The sequence below is a fragment of the Hemibagrus wyckioides genome, linkage group LG12 (genome assembly GCF_019097595.1).
Source record: "Hemibagrus wyckioides isolate EC202008001 linkage group LG12, SWU_Hwy_1.0, whole genome shotgun sequence".
Classification (NCBI taxonomy): Eukaryota; Metazoa; Chordata; class Actinopteri; order Siluriformes; family Bagridae; genus Hemibagrus; species Hemibagrus wyckioides.
In genome coordinates, this window is record NC_080721.1 from 10,875,849 (window position 1) to 10,893,931 (window position 18,083).

At 38.8% G+C, this 18,083-nt stretch overlaps 1 protein-coding gene across 1 annotated transcript in view; it reads right to left on the reverse strand.

Annotated features, from left to right (window-relative positions):
• Nucleotides 1-5,557: 5,557 nt before the first annotated feature.
• The window catches only part of myo1g (myosin IG), a 36,832-nt gene continuing 24,306 nt past the window's right edge, over nucleotides 5,558-18,083 (reverse strand). The window contains exon 22 of the mRNA XM_058404965.1: nucleotides 5,558-6,120. Coding sequence (XP_058260948.1) covers nucleotides 5,961-6,120 — 160 coding nt within the window. The 3' untranslated portion in view covers nucleotides 5,558-5,960. The remainder of the gene's footprint in view (nucleotides 6,121-18,083) is intronic.

Consider the following 18,083-nt stretch of genomic DNA (forward strand, 5'->3'; position numbering starts at 1 on the left):
GAAAAATTATCAATGAATTGAAGAGTTTGGAGTTCCTTCTATCAATGCGAATTCAATTCATTTCCTATAACAGCATTGCTCTGTTATATATATCCCATCAGTTTGTCAAGAATGACTCATCATGCTTTTTATCTGTTTATAGATATTACCCTTCGAATGTTGAGAAACTTTCTCATGGAAGAATACATCATTACTTCTGACTGTTACACAGTGCTAACACTGGAGACTCCTTCCATAAATGCTGAACAAACATTTTCCTCACCATATCAACAAATACACATTTTTTTAATCTGTATACATGGAGCATCTGGCATACGAGTCCCTGTGTCAGTTACTATAGAAACAATAACATTAAAACAAACATCTTATATTAAACCTGTGATTCGTCAAAGTTTTTTGATTAACAAAAAAATTCATTGAAGACATTTAAATGTTAACTGTGCGACTATATACTACATACTATAGATATACTATATACTTGTGGCATCATGCAAAACACCAAACCAGAAGCCAGATCTAAAATGCAATTTGTGTTTTTTATTCCACAGCACACAGCATCTCATCATACTTTTTGAATCGATTTTATAGTTACAGTACATTATATATACGTTATATTGTTATGGAATGTCTACATTACATGACAAGTTCGTTCTTTTATAACATTTATCCTTTATGTCCTTTCACAAAGATGTGAAACTGGAGATTCCGTCCAAAAAAATGCTACATAAACACCTCCACACAAAATCTGTCACATAAACAAACATCCATCCATCCATTTTCTGTAGCGTTTGTCCTACACAGTGTTACAGGGAACTAGTAGATTATTCCAGGAGACCCAAAGTGGGGTACACCCTGGATGGGGGGGTGGGGGGCAACTTATCACAGGGCACAATCACACACTCTTTCACACAGATTCATTCATACAGATCTTATAGAGGCATGGCTTTAAACTGGGGAGGAAATCGGGTTAACATGAGGAAACCACTAAACCACTGTGCCCCCTGCAGAAGATATTAAATTTGTTTAGTTGGACAAATCTTGCAACTAAAACCGTCAGACCAATCGGAATCGCATTCGGATAGCTATATTAATATGCAGTATTAATTTTGTGCAGTTCTGTGTTTGGTTTCGTATTGAATTAGTAGCGCAGACACACAACATCCGTTTGTCGCTTTATTAAAGAATGAGAATTTGTATTTATTTGTTTGTTTATTTAATTTTTATTTAATTTTATTTTTGGTCAGCTGTGTATTTTTAAGCTTTTAAGCACCACTGATAAGTGAACAATGCTTTATTCTCTACAGCAAGTCCCAGCTGCACACCTGTTGGCTGTGCTTATTGTTTGCACTCTAAAGCCCTTCTCTCCTCAACGTGTGTGAAAAACACTGCTATTGTGTCCTTGCAACACTAACACACACACACACACACTCTCAGGCCGGCTGTCTTTGTGAGCAGCACAGGCCCTGCACTGTAAATCTGCACTGAACTAAAAGCTGACTGGATGTGCAGGGCCACACGCTGCAGATGGCCATTTGCTTTAACATGTTTTGAATCCGAACATGTCTCTGGACTCTCAAAGGCCACTTTTTATTGCTCTGTGTAATGGCTTTAGCAGGGGGCAGCACTCTGCTTTCTTGAAGGCTTAAAATAAGGTCTGAGTCTAATACATTGCGAAGTTAATTTATGGTGGGAGCTGGATATAAAAAATGATCAGTAACACTCTATAATGACTATAAGCATGAATCATTATTATTATTATTATTTAATTTGCTTTCTTTGGAAATTGGTAGCATTGCTTTGTACATTTAGTAGTGTTTTCCAAATTGTCAATTTATTCAGTGTTGTGTGAACATTAATAACACAGCGCTGCTGAATGTTGGATTCTGATTGGGCTTTCTATAAAAACTCTCACACATTTATATTAATGTTCTTGTTCTTACACAAGGACTTGACAGACGGTCCATGCCAAATGGATTTTAAAAAATTCCTTCATTGCCATTGTTTTGTAACATTGATACAGATCATAACTAATAACAGGAACTAACTTTTTTGGCAGATGCTCCACCACATTAAACGTAACTATAATCAGTTTTAAGATACAATGTGACAACTAGAAACTTGGCAAATTGATATAAGAGCAATGAAACATTTTGGGATGTGCTGTTTTTTTGGAAAATAACAACTTCAGTGTTGTAAAAATTTGCTCCACATCTCAACCAGCCAGATCACACCACTGATGTTTTTCCTATAACAGCATGCACAAGTGTTTTGATACTCATTATAAGTGTGCTTTTTCAAATAAAAGTTGTGTTTCGGGTATACATGCTTCACCATCCTATTCTACAAGCAGCTTCCTCTTCTGGAGTGAGACAGCAACCCACACTGCTGTGAAACCAGAAGCGCTTGCACAGTTCTGTCTGAAGAAGGAAGAAGGGGAAAGAAAACCAACAGGTGTAACATCGCTGTAAGCATAAATCAGAAAGCAAAGCTTTTGGCAAAACTGCTTCTGGTTGCACCTGTTTTTTGGACACATCAGTGACTGAAGTCAAAAAACAAGCATTACCAGTACCTAAAGGGAAAATGGGTGAGGAAGAGGAGGAGGAGGAACAGGAGATGTGATAAAGAAGGAATTGAAGAGCTGAGGTTTGGTGCAGATGGTCAGGCTGTTCTAGTTAACACTAACTCTTAATTCTGTCCTCCCTCTTCCTTTCTCTGATGAACACAAATCGTGTGTCCGTGTCATCTTTTGTTGTCTGGTCTAAAGGGCCTCCTGCTACAAACTTCCACACTGTCAAGTTGTAAAGGATGTGGAGGAAAAGATAGAGTTGGTATAAGCGCCAAAGCCAAACCTTTTTATAGCTGCAATCAGGAGTAGATTTGATGTTACTATTTATACACTTTACAGTGCTGTTAAATTCTCATATCTGATTGGTCAAAAAGGTATCGATTTATTTTTCTAGCTTTGACAGTAGCTCTGGCTGCAAGACCATATTATATTAATATATATCAGTATATCAGTTATTTAATGGGAAGTATATAGTGGAATATGGTGAAGCACATAATGTAAACCTAAACAAAACATGTTGCTGTATAACAGAAATATATCCCATTATTGTAAATGTGATGTTTTCAATAATTCTTATTCCACCATGAGAAAGACTGTTATGTGAAGTGTAAAAGAGACCTGAAAGCAGAGTGTCACATCTCCCTGAAAATAAAACCACAACTCGTCAAATACATGAAGAAATCTGAATGATACGATCCACAAGGATGGATATGTGATGTTGAAGAAGAGTGTAGAAGACTAAAATCAAAGATTGGAGAGATGCACAATAAGAGTCTTCAGAAAATAACAGGAATGACAAAAGGATTGGCTGCTACTATAGGCTCACATAGCATTTTGTTGTTGTTGCATCCAATCACATGCATTCAAATCATTTAGATGAAGGTGCTTGTTCAGAGACTAGCTACATTAAAACAGTATTAGATGACAAGCTCTAATCTGTTCAGAGTCCTAGTGAAAAGTAGCAGCACTATGAAACAAAACAGACCCACGTCAGCTGAAGGTAACTGTTGTCACTTTTCAGTCATGTTACTCACTTATCTGAACATTCATAAGCAAGGAATTTGATATATCTAGACCCTTACAAATTTTACATGAATACCCCTGGTGGAAAAAATAACACAAGTTCATACAAAATCAAAAGCAAAACCTACTGTAACATTTCTATATGCTGAACAAGAAGAAATAACTAGTGGTACAAAGAGCGAGTGAGGAGTAAGAAAGGAGTGTTTTCTCTGTGAGAGTGATAGCACTCTCACAGCTGCAGGCAGCATCTGCGAGTTCACCCAGAGAACAAGGAGCCTGTTATAAGACACAGCCGAGGGTTTTCACTCAGCAAGCTCTGCCATTGGACGTGCTGTCACGGCTGATACCCGACTGATTGGACAAGAAATCCCAAAAATAAATGGCTGATTGTTTAAACGTTGACAGAACCACGTTATTGATCGAAGGGATCGAAACCGACACACTGATCTTGAGTTCTGAATCAGCAGCAAGAACAGCAATTAACTCAGGAAAAACGTGAGAAAGAAAGAAAGAAAGAAAGAAAGAAAGAAAGAAAGAAAGAAAGAAAGAAAGAAAGAAAGAAAGAAAGAAAGAAATGGACACTATGTCTGCAGGAGCTACAGGAACTACAGCAGTTAACTAAGAAAAATTCTAAACTATAAGAACAAAAGAGAGAGAGAGAGAGAGAGAGAGATACTGTACATAGTCAAATGCTACCTGCTATGGCATAATGGAATTTTACTCAGACTCACACTAGCAAATAAAAGAACATAGATACTGAAGCTTCTGGACAGAAAAGTGAACTCAAGCAGAAACTAGAGAACAGGCATCATGAACAAAAGACTAAATCCAGACCAGGATTCACACATGCGGGGCTGAAACCTGCGATCCAGCCAGCTTCAGAGATGACTCATATTTTGGGTAGATGGGTTTAAAGTGTTGATGCAGAGAGAAGATATCATCCTGTCTGCACAGCCTCTTGCTTTAGAAAAGTGAGAATGGATTCTTACCTGATCTGATTCGGAATGTTTCTGAGCTACAGATCAGACAAGCCAATAAGTGAGGGCAGGTTTTCTGTTTCTCTACACTCCCTGATGACCCAGGAAAAAAAAAAAGGTCCTGTGTCAGGTAGGAAAAGGTGTGAAAATGAAAGTGAATGGAGGTGAGACACTGCGAAGACTGCACAAAGACTATACAAGAGACAACACGCATATTAACACTTGTGATGTGAAAGACAAATGAGTCATGCGCCTGTCTACATCTTTACAGTGCAAATGCACTGATTCAAAACAGCATGTGAATGGATGAAGAGACGTCTGGACTGAATGGATCTGTCTGTGTAAGGCTGAATCACAGTTTCATTATTACTTTTGTTATTATTAGCTAGCTCTGTGTTTATTTTTTTATTGTTTTCCCAGTTTAGAGTCGTGTCTTCTGTTCCTGTCAGTACAAGTGAAGGAGGCGTGGCCTCTGTGTCTCTCAGTCCCAGTGAAGGAGTCGTGGATATGTCCTTCATCAAAACATTTATAATCTTTCAATTAAGTATGTGAAAGCTTACTTTGATCATCAAATTGTAAATTATTTACTCTCTCAATTCTTCCCAAACTGGAACAACTCAAATCATATCAATAATTAGTTTTGCTGTTTGTGCATATTGTGGGTTTTTTCAACATTAAACAAATAAGAAGAAAAAAATGTGGAATAAACTATAAATACAACTGTCAAAAGTGTTAGTTAAGGAATGAAACACTTGGGGGTGTGCTATTTTAGAAAAATAATAAATGATGGGGTGGTGTGATGCAACCTATAATATAGTTATTAATATAACAATGATAACAGAATTAATACAAATCTGTGATTTGAATTATATAACCTCATAATATTCTGACCAGTCAGATTTGGGACCTCAACAAAACTCTGTGGACTAATGTTTTGTACCCTTTCATGAGAGTTGATGAATTGAAATTCAACTTGTTTTTTAAAAAAATATGATAAATATAGTAGCTCTATTAAAATTTTAATACTTGGTGTTAATGTTGCAAACAATGCATGATTGTTTATCAGTCTGTACAAAGTGCACCAAAAATATATATCCTCATATATAAATACTGCTCCAATCATTTTAAGAACATGGCATAGTATCCTATAGCAATGCTATTTTTATATGATTATGAAAAACTTGAATGAATGGAAAAAATTTATAAAGACATCTACAAATAAAAAGCTATTAATATTCATTTTAAAAAGTGCAAGCCTTGGGATTTTAAATACATGTTTATCTTTAAAGATTCTTGATTTCGGCAGTCAGCTCTTCTCAGTGAGAGATGATATCCCTGATGTTGCAATGATATCCCTGATTTTGAGTCATTCTGGCTAATCAGACACCATTTCACTAAGGAGGAAGCACTAAAGTGAATCCTGAGCGACTTTTCTTGAAGTCAACTGTGGTTTGTCCGGGCCTCGTCTCCACCGTCACGGTCTTTGCTTTACCGCTCAGGTGCACTTGGATGCCAGTGGAGATCACTTTAACAGTCAGAGGAGTGTTTCTCACCCTGTAACACACAAACATAAAAGAACACACTTCAGTACTGTTTTTTTTAATGATTTAATAGTATGATGTAACACATATAATAAAAAGAAGCCCTCAGCATCACGCTCACATGTCCTTGTTGAACATCCCATTACAGAATTACTCCCTTTCAGTGTCATAATAAGCTCCACTCTTTTATGAATGCTTTCCACTAGATGTTGGAGAGTGGCTGTGGGGATTTGTGTCCATTCATTCATTCATTCATTCATTCATTCATTCATTCATTCATCCATTCAAGAGCATTACTGAGACACTGACTTTGGATGTTGAGGAGGCTCCAGTTCCAGTTCAGTTTCATTACATTTTAAAATCATGACAGCCTACAGTGCTCAAATAACTCAAACCTTAGAAATCTGTTCCAGTGGGCACAACAACACATTGTCTAAAAATCATATTCTTTCATCAATGTATGAAATCAATTCAACATTTCATGCTGGAAACATCCATATCCGTATCTCATCTATTCTATATTTTATTATAAAAACATACATTTAGGTGCCACAACATTCACTCAAGCCTGTTATGTGAACAATATTACCCCAGAAAATATTTGGAAATTCAATAATAAGCTGCATCATCAACATTTCTTGAAAATCACGAGAAGAGGAAAAGTAATTTCGCTAGTTCACCACATTTAGGAGCAAAATTATCAGGACCTTGTGGTTCAGTCTGAAGCTGGTATTACAGGGGTCGCATTTGAATCATCCGAGATAAAAAGTATAATAAACGGAAATGAGAGTTAGAAGCTGGCCTTTAAAAAAAGAGAAAGTTTGTGGTTACTGTATGAAACGTGAGACAGACCTGTGCTTTCTCTTTCTTTTTCTCTTCCAACCATAGGTTAGATCTTCTTTAATAAAAATACAGAGAAAACTGTAAAGTATGCATTGACTATATTTCTAATGTGAATAATAGTGAAAAAGGGAACCATGTGTCATGGCCGGGATCCTCGCCCTAGGCGGGGCTCGAACCCTGGCCATCCGTGGTGCGTATGCCCATGCTAGCACGTGGCTGAATGCAGACCCAGACATAGGATTCGGCGAAGCGCTGTTTTTATTGACATGAAGACACGACATGGGAAGACGAACAGGATACGAGACATGGTGTGGTTAAAAAAGGAAAATAAAGACGGAACAGGTAACAAGATCAACTCAGGCGCATAGACGGACTGGAACCACGGAACGAATAACAGTAAACAATCACAGACAAAGACAGGCACAAAAGGATCCCTATTTATTGGGCTAGACATTAGGGTAAACTGGGTACAGGTGAGACAATCAGGGGAGAGAACAATAGGACAGGTAATCACAAGACACACGAACAAGCAGGCTTCTCAGGTTCACCTGCCAGCGCCTTCCTCAGGCCTGGCAGGGAACAGTCCAGCAGTTCCTGACACCATGAAACTCTGATTATTTGATTAATTATATTATTGATATTATGTTTTTGCCTGCTGGAACATTATCTGATAGATAGATAGATAGATAGATAGATAGATAGATAGATAGATAGATAGATAGATAGATAGATAGATAGATAGATAGATAGATAGATAGATAGATAGATAGATAGATAGCGTGCAGCTCTGTGCAATGGTGCAATTGACAACGTCAACGTTTTACACAATACCATTTCTCATATTTCACTGAACAGGCAGCACATCTCAGAGCTAATATTTCTGTAACTGCGTTGCACCTAGGCCTTACTTTCAGCTACAAAAATATCCTGATGGCCATTTAGAGGCTGCTGCTGCTGGGTGTAGTACTCCCACACATACATACACACACATACACACACACACACAGCGTGTGAGTGTGACTGTAGTGCTATGCATCTAAAAATTATCCTACTGCAAGAACTCTCTGTCTAGAAATGACTAGGTCCTGCCTTATTCCTGTTTTCCATTTCCTTCCACCTTTGAACAGGTCTTCATCGGTTCTTTTTTTTTCTCTCAATCCGGTTTTTCACAGATCATTTCTTTATTACAAGATGGTAATAGTAGCTGTCTCTTATCATTATTATAAACAGTATGTTTTTATTTTCAGGGTTTATGAACGAAGATGTTTGGGTTGCTTTATCAGGATTAACCACATCACATTAAGTCACTTGTACATATAAGTGTGTGTGTGTGTGTGTGAGTGCATATGGCTGTTACATAAGTGTTTCACATAGTGTAATGTGGGGCTGAAAATGTCCCATTTGATGCAGGCAAAAATAATATGACATTTAGGCCAGAAAAGGCGAACTAGGACACTGGGTGTCAGTGCATGTCCCCATTTCCAGAATGCAGTACTCACTTTAACATATTCACTGGAGGAATACTGGGGAAAAGTGAAAGAACTGCAGCTCTTTGGTTGGACTGAACTGTGTGAAGCAGATTCCGTGTCTAGTATTCTTTGATTATTAGTTGTGTAGCAGAGAAGTAGGTTCATCCATGAAAAAGAATAAACCACTGACTTTACCGAAATCAAACTAGCTTTATACGCAGCTGAAGCGTGAACTGAAATGATAGATTTTTACGTGCCATGTTTGGATAAATCCATTGTTTCCAGCAATAATAGTAGTAGCTATAGGCTACACAGTCGTCTCCTCCCTTGGAATAAAAATCTAGTTTGGCTGTTTAGTTTCCTGTATTAGCTAATGCTAATAGGAAACATTACATTCATGACAACTTTTTAACCTGATCTATTACCTTTCCAGGCAACCAAAACATTGGACTTGTGGTGTACTTTCAGAAATGAATGGTCATTCAGCTTGGAATTCTAAGTATAATCAATAGCAAACAGAATTCACTTTACATTCATTTCTAATTGATAAAATTTGATTTTAATGTTTTAACAGCTTTGTAAGTAAATTTTGTAAATTCTGCTGATTTCAGCTCAAATTTACAAACAAGCTAAGGCCAGTGTAATTAATCACTTTTATGAGAAAAGATGAGCAACCTACATCATGCATAATTTCTTTTTATTAATTACTATAATTAATGCAGATCTTATTCATATGCATCCAGATTTACATAGAATATGCATTCATTTGGCAACCAAATATGACCTTGCTCTGGGCATCCATGATTTTTCCGAGCCAAAGCACTTTTACACTGGATCTTGACTTGGAAATTGGAACAAAGTTCTGGGTACACTTGGTCACATCACTATTCCCAAAGGAGTAATTCCTAATCCCGCCTGCTCTCACAGTTTATTATTTCACCTGCAGACCATATTTTGTGATGCACATTTGGTTCTGGTTTTTTTTTTTTTTCAAAATACAAACTAAAGTAATTTAATCACAGTGACGAAGACCAGAATACTGTGAATAATTTTCTGATGATGGACGAATAAAAGCCGTGAAGGCATCACACAGCACTGCACAAAAACAACAAATAGACATGCCTGTTCATGAACGTAGCCTTTCTTTGACCCCCAGCTGCAAGATAGTGAAAAATGCTATTCATGTATGTAATGACAGTTGCTGGAATATAAAATTGTGCCAGAAATGTACCTTAGAGAAATAAAGATAAATGAAAAAGAATATGTTGTGTGTTGGCTATCAGACACAGCTCAACTCCAAGGGATTTGGGGTACAAAGCGGTGGACAACCTGGACAGAGGGCACAATCACACACCCACACACACAGACACACTCTATGGACAATTTGGAGATGCCAAACTCATGTCTTTGGACTTGGCAAGGAAGCTAGAGTACCAGGAGGAAACAGAGCTAAGGTGAGACTCAAAATCCTGTGTCTTCATATTGCTTCTGTTTCATGCTTTCAATTTCTCATAAACTTCATATGCCCTCATTAGCACATGGGCTGCTTTGCCCAACTATGAAAATAAAAGAAAAACTATGATGCACACAATCCTCTGTGCTACACTTTCCCTGCTGCTCAGTGCTCAGAAGCCACAGTTCATTCTTTTCATTGCTTATATCTACATCAAACAATCAACTGCTCAAAAAAATCACCAACAAAACAAGGATCTGGCTAATATTGGTTTCTGTCTGTTGCTCGACGTAGAAACGCTATTCTGAGATTAGCGATGCAGCACGTCTGCGGTTCTTTTGACCTGCTTTTCCTCATTTGCATCTCTGAGACATAGTGTTCATTAGCCAATGAGAGGCTGCATGCAGCACTGGAACGCACACAAACAGAATTGGGACACAGCCATAATTCATTAAAATGTCATCCTTGCGCCCTTTCTCGATTACTTTGTCTTTACAATGTCTGACAGTGTGAGCATGTGGCTCTGGTGCTTTATTCCATGTAAGAGGCCAGAGCACCTCCAGTGATAATGTCATGCTCTGTTTTCTCTACCTCTGCTTTTTGGAGCATGCCATGAGTTCAGCTGTTGTGTTTTCATCTGTCATTCTGAAAATCCACTCAGAGACTGGCAAAGCGATAGCAGACATCATCCCGAGGCCCTGCTGTCACCACAAAGTCATCAATGCGCCTCATCACGCCGTTTGTTTTTGCGTTCTCGTAGGAGTCTGGCTATGACGTTGTAGTCTCTTAGGTGTCTGTTCTTTATGGTTGATTTCAGCTGATGAATTTTTCCTGCAGTGCAATAAAAACTAAAAACTAAATTAAAACTAAATGAGACCAGGGAACCAGCATAAATTGTGAAAGAGTGATAAATGGATGGCGAAAACCAATGATGTAATGCAATGTAATAAAATAGAAATACTCTTTTGGAAATGCTTTACTCAATGGCTAAGATTACGTTGCTATTATAAGGCCAGCGTTAATATCTACTACCCATTTTTGCAGTTCTGTTGTTGTTAATCAAAACCACTCTAACCTGACCTTGGAGATGCAGCAATTCCTCTCTGTGACTTTAAAGAAAAGAAGACAGGAGAGCAGATGAGAGGAGAGGAAAGACATTCTTCTTTCCTGTCAAAAAACCTCTCTAATCAGCATGCCCTGTCCAAACCCAGCATCCTTCTCTCTGAACCCCCTGCTTGTTAAAAGGACAACTGCCTTTCAGGAGAAGATCTACCAGCCTGCAATTGTGAAGGCACCGAACATATCGGAAGCAAAATTGCAACTTCTAACTGACAAAGAGGGAGTTATGTGAAAGAGCATAACAGACAGCAAGTGAGTGAGTGAGTGTGTGTGAGAGAGAGAGAGAGAGAGAGAGAGTTTTTTGAATGACAGAGTGAAAGAAGAGGGTTAGAACTCATCATCAAATAATGAGGAGATGGAACAGCAGGAGAGGTGGGGGAAGAGTGCAAGGAGCCGGAAAGGAAAGGGCAATGCTGAGTAACAGATGTCTGACTTGTTCTGGGAATGACGCAGGATGAGATGAAGAAGTTAGTGAGAGAAGAGAGAGAGAGAGAGAGAGAGAGAGAGAGAGAGAGGTGATGCTCCATAGGAGGAAGATGATTTTGGTTATTCAGTTGTGATAATAGACATCATACTCTTGACCAAAATACAAGCAACCTACTATATTTACACCTTTCAAAGCATTTAGAATTTGGGCCAAATTTGAATATAACCAAATCAGTTGAAACTCTCAGATCTTAAATAGCCTAACAGTCAGTTCTGATCCATGTCATACCTAAGATTTGGTCTCATTGAGGTTGATTTTTGGTTTTGTTCTGGCAGCAAGATTCAAACAAGTTCATCTTTGTTGTGCACATCAAACTGGCCCAACATTATCCTTACAAATGGACCCATTAAGGAATCCATCCTAGTTACAGTGTTGAGCTAGTAAGGCATCTTGGTTATGTAAGCAATAATGTTTACTGGAGTTGTAACTCAATAACAGTAAAGACACTGATCCACCGTCAAGCCCTAGATGGCAAGCCAGTAGATAAATGAATCACTGACTCTAGTGTCATACACAGTGAGGTGTCTGTCCTTATTGTTACCAAGTCTGCTAATTACTCCTTTGTGTTAGGATTGCCATGGATACAAACCCACAACACTATTATCACATGGAAAAATCTTTGCCTGGTCTCCCTGATGCCATAATTCTACACCAAAATATCATGAGGTCTTGAGTAAAGCTTAGCTGCTCTCCCTTCTCTAAGATCCTGTGCTTGTTCTAGTGATTTGTTGTTTAACAATACACTCCCTAGATCATGCCCTGCTTAAAACAAGCCATGGACAACTCTATATCAGACATTCTATATCCAAATGGCTTTTGGCATATATAGATCAGGTACCATGAATATATAGTAATGCTATATGGTTTCATTAATGCACCTCTCTCATTTCCTGAGTTTATAAAAGATGTTCTTGGAGACTATTCCATTTCACTAAAATGTCAAGACTACTGGAAAACCAAGTTCCAGCTAAAACCATTCACATACGACAGTAGGCAGTTAGTGTCTGTGAGGATAGGTTGTCTAACAAACCCTTAAACACAATTCATAAAAAGCAGCCAGTGTTGTGGTCATGAACAATCCTTTTTTATATGTCAAGACCGAAACCCCCTAAAGGACTGCAACATTCACAGGAGTCCAGAAGGACCCATTGAAAAACAGGAGAGATTCAGCAGCAAACACACACACACACACACACACACACACACACATACACACATACACTGCCTCACCCAATCATCAACCTAATTAACACTTCCTGAGCTGCCAAGCAACTACTGTCAGGGATGCAGGAACATCTGCGACCCTCTCAGTGGAGTAGTCTGTATGAATCTGTGCTTATCTGTGTCTGGGAAATAGTGATGAATCTCTAGGACAAAATGGCTCACCATGTGATGTTTCTAATAGAAAAAAAAACCCCACAATGTTCTTTTTATCTACAGACAAGTGACAAATGAAAGGAAATGACAACATAGCTTCAATACACCTTGAAACAGATTCTATAAGACTTTGGAAATGTTACTATAAAGATTTAAAGTAATGTGACACCAATGATCAGATGAAGGTCATGTAACAGGTTTTACTTTCTCTAGGAGCATTATGCACGCACACACACACACACACACACACACACACACAGCATGTAAAGATGCAAACAAAATCTAAGCCCTAGGGGATGATGTCAGACATAGCAACAAAAGAACTGATTATTCTGATCACTGTGGCTGCACACCAACAGCACAAACAACACACACACAGTGCAACACATATCACATGTGCTCCCTAAGGTTCACCAGTGCCAACGGGGGGAAAAGTCCTTCAAGAAATTCTCCATGGCTTTTTCTTCCAAACCTTGTTCACACACAAGATCTGCTAAAGGTTTAACAGTAACAACAATGACTTTGCAACATAGTCTTAACAAATTACTGGATTCAGTGCAGGCTATGAGTGGGTGTACACAACAGTCCAAAGTAACACAACTGAGTTCAAATCTCGTGATATATATGATATAACTTTAAATTGTATCTTGTGTTTTTGTTACTTCCTTTCACATTTGGCAGCAAAGGAAAATAAATAAGATATTATGCACCATATTTTTCATGCTTGTGGTGTAGACATTTTTGAAAAACCCAGTTCTGGACACCGTTAATCAAAAAAAACCTCAACCAGCAACCTCGCCTCAGAGACATGACCTATACAAAGGAAAAAAACTCACTAAGTTGTTGTGTAATCGGACTCTAAATACATATTATATAAACATTGGCATACTGTTATAACTAAAAGTTGCTAGATGTAGATGTCACTACTGTCCTAGTAATGTTCACCACCCAATAATCTCTACTCAGTGCAGGTCCTGGGGCAGTTTCATTTCTTGGACAGACTGTACAGAAGGCTAACACAATGTGCATAGAAAATAAGGCAAGCGCATAGGGAGTGGTAGTTCAGTGGTTAGGATGGTGATCAGAAGGTTGGGTGTTCGCACCACTACCAACCTCCTCCCTTGGTCCCTTAAGCAAGGCCCTTAGCTGCTCAGTTGCATAAATAATAAGTTGCTGTGGATAAATATGTCTAAATGTACACCAGAAAATAACCTCTATACTAGGTGAACCATATAAAATGACTCATAAGTGTAGACACAATGAATATTATTATTATTATTATTATTATTATTATTATATTCAGACACATTTGGACGAGCTCAGGTTCTTGTCTGTATGTTTGGGGTCTCTGAAAGTGCTGGGCTCAGGGGATATATGGGACATTTCAGCATGTGAGCAGAGCTGTTTTGACATTCTGGCGATTTTATCTCAGCCTCCATTCTGCTCTTGCTCTTTGCTATCTCTTCCTTTTTTGCACTAGCAATGTCTTTGATCACATGGTCAGTCTGCACTATCGAGTGCTGTTTTTATCTTATATACCATGTTTTCAGCGTATACATACGCAAATTTGCATGATTTAAAAGTGATCATTTAGAATTATTTGGGATACATATTTGGATATGAAACATAAATCTACAGGTTGTTTGTTAATGACTATGTAATTATGACTATGTAATAATGATAGCTATACATTACATTGCATGGGCACTACCAACTCCACCAACATCATCAAGTTTGCTGACGACACCATTGTGGTCGGACTGATCTCCGACAACAATGAGACGGCCTACATGGAGGAGATTAAGACTCTGGAGAACTGGTGCCAGAGGAACAACCTCCACCTTAACGTCAGCAAGACTAAGGAGCTGATAGTGGACTTCAGCAAAAAGCAGGAGAGGAACTATCAGACCCTTGTGATCAACGAGAGCCCAGTGGAGAGAGCGGACAGCTTCAGATACCTCGGTGTTCATATCACGCAGGACCTGTCATGGTCCTGTCACATCAACACCGTGGTGAAGAAGGCCCAGCAGCGTCTCTTCCACCTCAGACGCTTGAGAGACTTTAGACTGCCTGCTAAGGTGCTAAGGAACTTTTACTCCTGCACCATAGAGAGCATCCTGACGGGAAACATCACAACCTGGTTCGGGAACAGCACCATGCAGGACAGACGAGCTCTTCAGAGGGTGGTGCGATCAGCTGAGCACATCATCTGTACCAAGCCCCCTGACCTGCACTCAATCTATAACAAGCAGTGCTGGACCAAGGCCAGGAAGATCGTGAAGGACCTCAGCCACCCCAACAATGGACTTTTCTCTCTGTTGAGGTCAGGGAAGCGCTTCCGCTCCCTGAAGGCCATCACAGAGAGACTATGATTATGTACGATTATGTATGTGACAAATAAAATTAGAATTTTGAAGGTCCTTTCTGCTTTTTCAATTTTATATTTGATTTTTTATACTTGACACTTTATTTATGGCTGCACATTTAAGTAAACCGGTGCTAATGAGAAACGATGATTGAGTGTGTGAGTAAGTGAGTGTGGGCTTTGAGAAAGTGCGTCACACACATATGGTGCATCACAGACCCTCAGACAAACAACTAACACATGTCATGGTGATACATTTATCATCATATGGCTTTTACTCCTTTAAAATATCAGACCCAATTTCCTTGAATTTTAATGTACTTTTAGACTATCATGATTAATCCATGAGACTGAGAGAGAAGAGAAGAGAAGAGAAGAGAAGAGAAGAGAAGAGAAGAGAAGAGAAGAGAAGAGAAGAGAAGAGAAGAGAAGAGAAGAGAAGAGAGAAAAAAACGTTTCCACTGTAACTGTGGAAAACATATTTGTGAGGTTATACAGCAACCTCCATCCATTTTCAGCAGTGGTTATCCTACAAACAGGGTCAAAGAGAACCTAGAGTCTATCCCTCAACACTCGAGGCAGGAGACACCCTAGACAGGGTGACAACCCAATACATGCCACAATCACACAAACACATTCACACACTACGAATAATTTTGAGATGTCATTCAACCTACAAGGCATGTCTATGGACCGGGGGAGGAAACCAGAGAACCTAGAGGAAACCCCCAAAGCACTAGCAGAACATTCAAACTCAAAACACACACACAGGGCAAAGGGAGGAATCAAACCTCAATCCCTAGAGGTACGAGATAATCGTGTAAGAAAGTAAGTGTGGGAACACACCCTGGAGGTAGTGTAAGTCTATCACAAGTCAGCATACACACATAGTTACATTTAGAAGCAATTCTGCAAAGCTAATCCAAATACTGGTGTAATTTGATGAGGTAGGAGAAGACCAGGGTACCAAGAGAACCTATGCAGATGGTTTAAAAATCATTTCAAATATAAATTATCCTAGAGGGTCTCATTAAGTTAAAAATGGTATCAATATGTCAATAGTTGCAGTAATAACTCTTTGGAAGCTAAGTGGTGCTGACTGTGCTACGTCTATCATCTCATATCCGTACAAAAACATTTTAAAATGTGAATCAGGAATTTATGAAGATTTGCGATAAAGATGTTTACTGAACAGTTATTATAATCGACATGGCTGCGATTTCTTGCCCCTGTTGATGAACCACCAATGTTTCACAAGACTTTCTAATTCTGTGAGAATTTTTACAGTTACCTTCAAGTGCTGAAGTTAAATCTCAGTTACTCGAGTGTTTTAGTGGATGTATTGTCAAAACTTCAAAATGTCAAGAACTTTATAAGACTAAGGTTATGTGTCGAAATTCTTGTCTGTACTAATCACTCATGGCAGCTGTTGTTCATGGTGTTTTGCGTCGGTTAAAGAAGTAAATTCCTTCTCATTCATTATAACACACTATCATTATCTGGAGCTAGAATACTGCTGAAACTTCATCCCAAGATACACACACACACACACACGCACACACACAGCTGTCTCAGCAGATGGCCAGAATGTGACTCTAAAAATTCACCCAAAACACACAGACATACTTTGATTAGGATGTCTCTGCATGTCCCAGGTGAGAGGCCTAGCGTACAGTCAGAGAGGGCATGCAAAGATATGAAGATAGAAAAAGTAGAATAACATGACAGCAAAGACGGAAAAAAAATGAAGCAGGTGGTGAGTTAATTAGCCTCATGGTTGGGATAGCATAGCATTAATTCTGACTTGAGAAGAGAAGAGAAGAGAAGAGAAGAGAAGAGAAGAGAAGAGAAGAGAAGAGAAGAGAAGAGCTCACAGTCATTTTTTATTGTTGATGTGTAACAAGCTAATCTTCATGCTGAATAACTTTTGGCAACTTAAAACATTATTTATTGTAGAAAATTAAATAACCTTGCAGCTTTTTGCATTTATTCATAAACTGCTTTTGGAACTCAGGTTTGTGTAAAATAGGTAGTTTTAAGGTAGTGTACTAAAAAGGCTAGTGTGCCTACTATACTGCAAATTTATTTTGGGGTTAGCATGTTACTATAATGCAGGTTTGAGTTGACATCAATCATGCCTTGCTTAATTTATATATTTTGGCTTTTCCAAGGTTAAAAGATAACAGTATTGTCAGCAATCTAAGCTGATTCAGAACACTGACCCTCTCTCTCTCTCTCTCTCTCTCTCTCTTTCTCTTCCTCACACACACACACACATACACACACTTAAATCTCTATGAGAATAACGCTGACTAGTGAAGGGCTCCTGTGCCTCCTGACTCAGGGGGTTTAAGAAGACAGGGCTCTTCTGTGTGTGTGTGTGTGTGTGTGTGTGTGAGAGAGAGATAGAGCTGGCAGGAGGTCAGATGACAATACACACACACACACACTTCCCTCCACACTTCCACAGTCCCCATCTCCTTTTGATGATGTCATGTGAGGTCTTGACCCCTCATGGTTGCCCGCAGATGGTGGCACAATAGATTGTGAATAAATGTTAAGGAACAGTGATTAAATACACACACTAAATCCTATATAACCCACAGCTGTTGCACACACACGCACGCACACACACTTCGGCTGCCGGCTGCCGAAGAACTAATATATATCACTCCTTGGGGATTGGTTGTGAAAAAATGTTTAAAGCTAAGGAATGCTGCTACATGTAAGACTGAGACACACATGACTGAAATTATTACTGCGATTCTGTGTGTTAAAATCCCCAAAACACACACACACACACACACAAATCTCTGTGATACAAAATACTCTGAACACACATATTGTGCTTGTTATTTAAAGC